General features: G+C 33.5%; 1 protein-coding gene across 1 annotated transcript in view; it reads right to left on the bottom strand.

Moving 5' to 3' along the window:
* Positions 1-1,861, bottom strand: part of Grb14 (growth factor receptor-bound protein 14) — a gene marked incomplete at its 5' end in the record, with an annotated part of 122,796 nt that overhangs the window by 21,117 nt on the left and 99,818 nt on the right. Inside the window, 2 exon segments of the mRNA XM_013518791.1 lie at positions 1,138-1,233; positions 1,423-1,533. Coding sequence (XP_013374245.1) covers positions 1,138-1,233; positions 1,423-1,533 — 207 coding nt within the window.

Raw genomic sequence — 1,861 nt, 5'->3', positions numbered from 1 at the left:
TGGCTGTGAGAAAAAGGGGACCCTTCTCCACTGTTGTTGGGAATGCAGACTGGTGCATCCACTTTGGCAATCAGTGTGGAGATTCCTCAAAAAATTAAAACTAGAGGTTCCATTTGACCTACCTATTCCCCTACTTGGTATCTTCCCAAAAGAATTAAAAGCACCATTCCACACCAATAGATGTACAACCAAGTTTATAACTGTACGGTTTGTGATAGTAAATCCTGGAAACAGCCTATAGTTTAAAGACTTAAGAAGAATGGTAAGTTATGCATATTGTTGACTTCAGCAGAAACAAGATACTGACTAATATGAAGAGGCACATTCTTTCATTTGTACCTTTTCAAAATGGAAAAGGTTTTCACAATTTTTACCCCAGCTGTGACTACCAAAGTGTTGTCTTCAAAAGGAAATGGTTGATCATTTTTATAATTCTAAATTCAAAGTTCTATTGAATTTACTGGCATATAAATTTCAAAAATAAATATGTGCCTTTAATAAAGTCTCAGCATCAATTCTTTTTCTTTCCTACATGCATATATATTTAGAGCATTTTTATTCATTTCTAAATGTTTATGAACATATTATTTATCTTTAATAATACATACTTATGGAAGTTATAACTTATACAGTACACCTAAGTGGATGTTTTAAAATATATTCATAGAGAAGTGTACTCAGTAATTTTAGTTCTACTTATTACACTAGAGAGCAACTTATAAAACATTTAAATAGTACACAGAACAATAGCGCTAAACATATCCAGCTGGGCACATTTTAGAACACATTTCACGCTGCACTGATGCCAATGTTTTATAAAAGCCCACCAAGCTGTATACAGGAGACATTTATTCATTATATTGCAAAATAAAATTCAGAGCATTGCCAGAAAAGGACTACCTGCTCCACAACCAAAAGGTACATGCGTTAGGTTATTCCATTTTACTCTGCAAATGTTTATCTTTTAGATTAAAATAAATACACACATTTGGTAAGATTCCTCTTTTCCTTCCTTTTCTTCTTCTTCTTCTGCCACACAAATTCATAGTGAATGTTCACATTTCAGAACACAGATATTGGTAAACTTTTATGGTGCTCACAGCATTTAATAGAAATGCATGCTTCCAGCAAGATTACCTTAAGCAATCTAATGGCGGTCACCCAGCAGGTCCTACTCAGCTCTTCTTCTGCACAGAGCATTTTCAGGTCTCGGGGCCCTCCTGCTTTGTTAGGCTAGAAGGCCACAGCACATTGTTTATCGTTAATGCATATCTCGAAGGTAATACCTGTTGAAATAAAAGCCACTAAAATTCTCCTATATATGAGAAAGCTGTCTCTTTTAAAAAGAAATTAAAAGAAACTCAAGCTTACCTAAAAGGCTGAGGCTTGTTTTATTCATCTATCAAAATATTAAGCCTGTACCTTAAAGCAGAATCCATAGCTAGTTGGTGCTCCATGGTTTTTTTTGCCTGCCACTGACACATAAACATCACTATTGCCAAATTCACTGAAAAACTGCAAATGCCGTGGTTCCTTAAAAAAAGACAAAGAGTGAGATCAGACCACCATATGTGTGTATATATGTTGAAATGGATACACATTTTGTAATATCTCTTTTTGCAAATCCATTATATTACATAATTTATACCTTGGGCAAAAATTATTACAAACAAAATCTCAGTGTAAGAGCACAAAAAAGAAGACCAAAAACAATTGAAAAAACAAAACAAAGTTACTTTGATTGTAAATAAGTAGCAATTGCACACAATTTTATTTAAATTGACAAATGGTGCTCTCTACATGATTTAATTTCCAATGATATATATTTATAAATATAGAAATACAGGGGCTGGGGATTTAG

Source organism: Chinchilla lanigera, unplaced genomic scaffold (genome assembly GCF_000276665.1).
Source record: "Chinchilla lanigera isolate Chin_1 unplaced genomic scaffold, ChiLan1.0 scaffold00048, whole genome shotgun sequence".
Lineage (NCBI taxonomy): Eukaryota > Metazoa > Chordata > Mammalia > Rodentia > Chinchillidae > Chinchilla > Chinchilla lanigera.
The sequence above is the reverse complement of the archived record's forward strand: the minus strand, read 5'-3'. Positions and strand labels throughout refer to the sequence as shown.